An 889-nucleotide genomic window follows, 5' to 3' on the forward strand; every position below is an offset into this window, starting at 1 on the left:
AGAGCTGGCATCTTGGTGGGCAGACAAAAACCCAAAGGAAAGTCAGGACTCTGGCGTCTGGGGTCACACTTGAGGTTGGAGACACACAGGAGCAGAGACAGGAGCTGAAGCACTACACTGTGGGTGACTTGCATAGGGACAGGGAGCAGGAGCTTTGGATCTTATCCCAGTGTAGGAAAATGTGTAGCTCTGGGCCGGGAGAGGAGGAACCCCTTGGCCACAGCCTAGGAGTAGACATAGATCAATCCCTGGCAGTCTACCTGGATTTCCCAGCTGCTTCTGGTGCTGGATGATGGCAATTCCTGCAATTGCAGTAACCACAGCAACCCCAATCATCTGCAAGCGGATGTCCAGCCACGCCATCACTGTGTTGCTGGCGAAGAGGCAGCGCTGGTTCTGCTCCAGATGCAGCTGATTCTCCAACTCAAACCTGTCAGGCACACAACAGAGGTTTGCACCACTCAAATTCCACTCCTGCTGTCCAGACCAAGGGCATTCCAGCCATGCTACAACCAGTCTCACACCAGGAAGGCCTTGGCCTATAAAGCCAAAGCTCTGTCTCTCTGGGTGCTCGTGCTTTCTGCTCACCTCTTTGTTGCCCGCATGGCTCTGATACTGCTCAGTCCCGAGAGGGTCTCTGAGAAGTGGGTGTAAATGGGAGACAGGGTGACACTGCACAGGCGCTTGAGCTCCCGGGATGTGCATCGGTAATAGTGCTGAATGAAGAAGTAGACTACAGCCAGAGGGAGTAAGACCAGACCAATCCAAGGGAGGCCATAGGTCATTATCACCAGCATACCCAAGAGCCCATAGATATTGGCCAGGAAGATGTTGAGGATAAATGGCAGGCTGTCATCCACACAGTACAGGTCTGAGGAGAAGCGGTTCA

At 53.4% G+C, this 889-nt stretch overlaps 1 protein-coding gene across 3 annotated transcripts in view; it reads right to left on the reverse strand.

Annotated features, from left to right (window-relative positions):
* Window positions 1–889, reverse strand: part of ABCC10 (ATP binding cassette subfamily C member 10) — a 16,639-nt gene that overhangs the window by 5,601 nt on the left and 10,149 nt on the right. For all 3 annotated transcript variants that reach the window (XR_001865896.1, XM_008643337.2, XM_017746357.1), the window contains 2 exons: window positions 589–889; window positions 261–430 (listed from right to left, as the gene is read on the reverse strand). The exon at window positions 589–889 ends at the window's right edge or, in 2 of these variants, runs on beyond it. Coding sequence is in view for 2 of the 3 variants with exons in the window: in XM_008643337.2 (XP_008641559.1) it covers window positions 261–430; window positions 589–889 (471 nt within the window). In the remaining variant the exon portion in view is untranslated. The remainder of the gene's footprint in view (window positions 1–260; window positions 431–588) is intronic.

This window comes from Corvus brachyrhynchos, unplaced genomic scaffold, assembly GCF_000691975.1.
Source record: "Corvus brachyrhynchos isolate BGI_N302 unplaced genomic scaffold, ASM69197v1 scaffold70, whole genome shotgun sequence".
Classification (NCBI taxonomy): Eukaryota; Metazoa; Chordata; class Aves; order Passeriformes; family Corvidae; genus Corvus; species Corvus brachyrhynchos.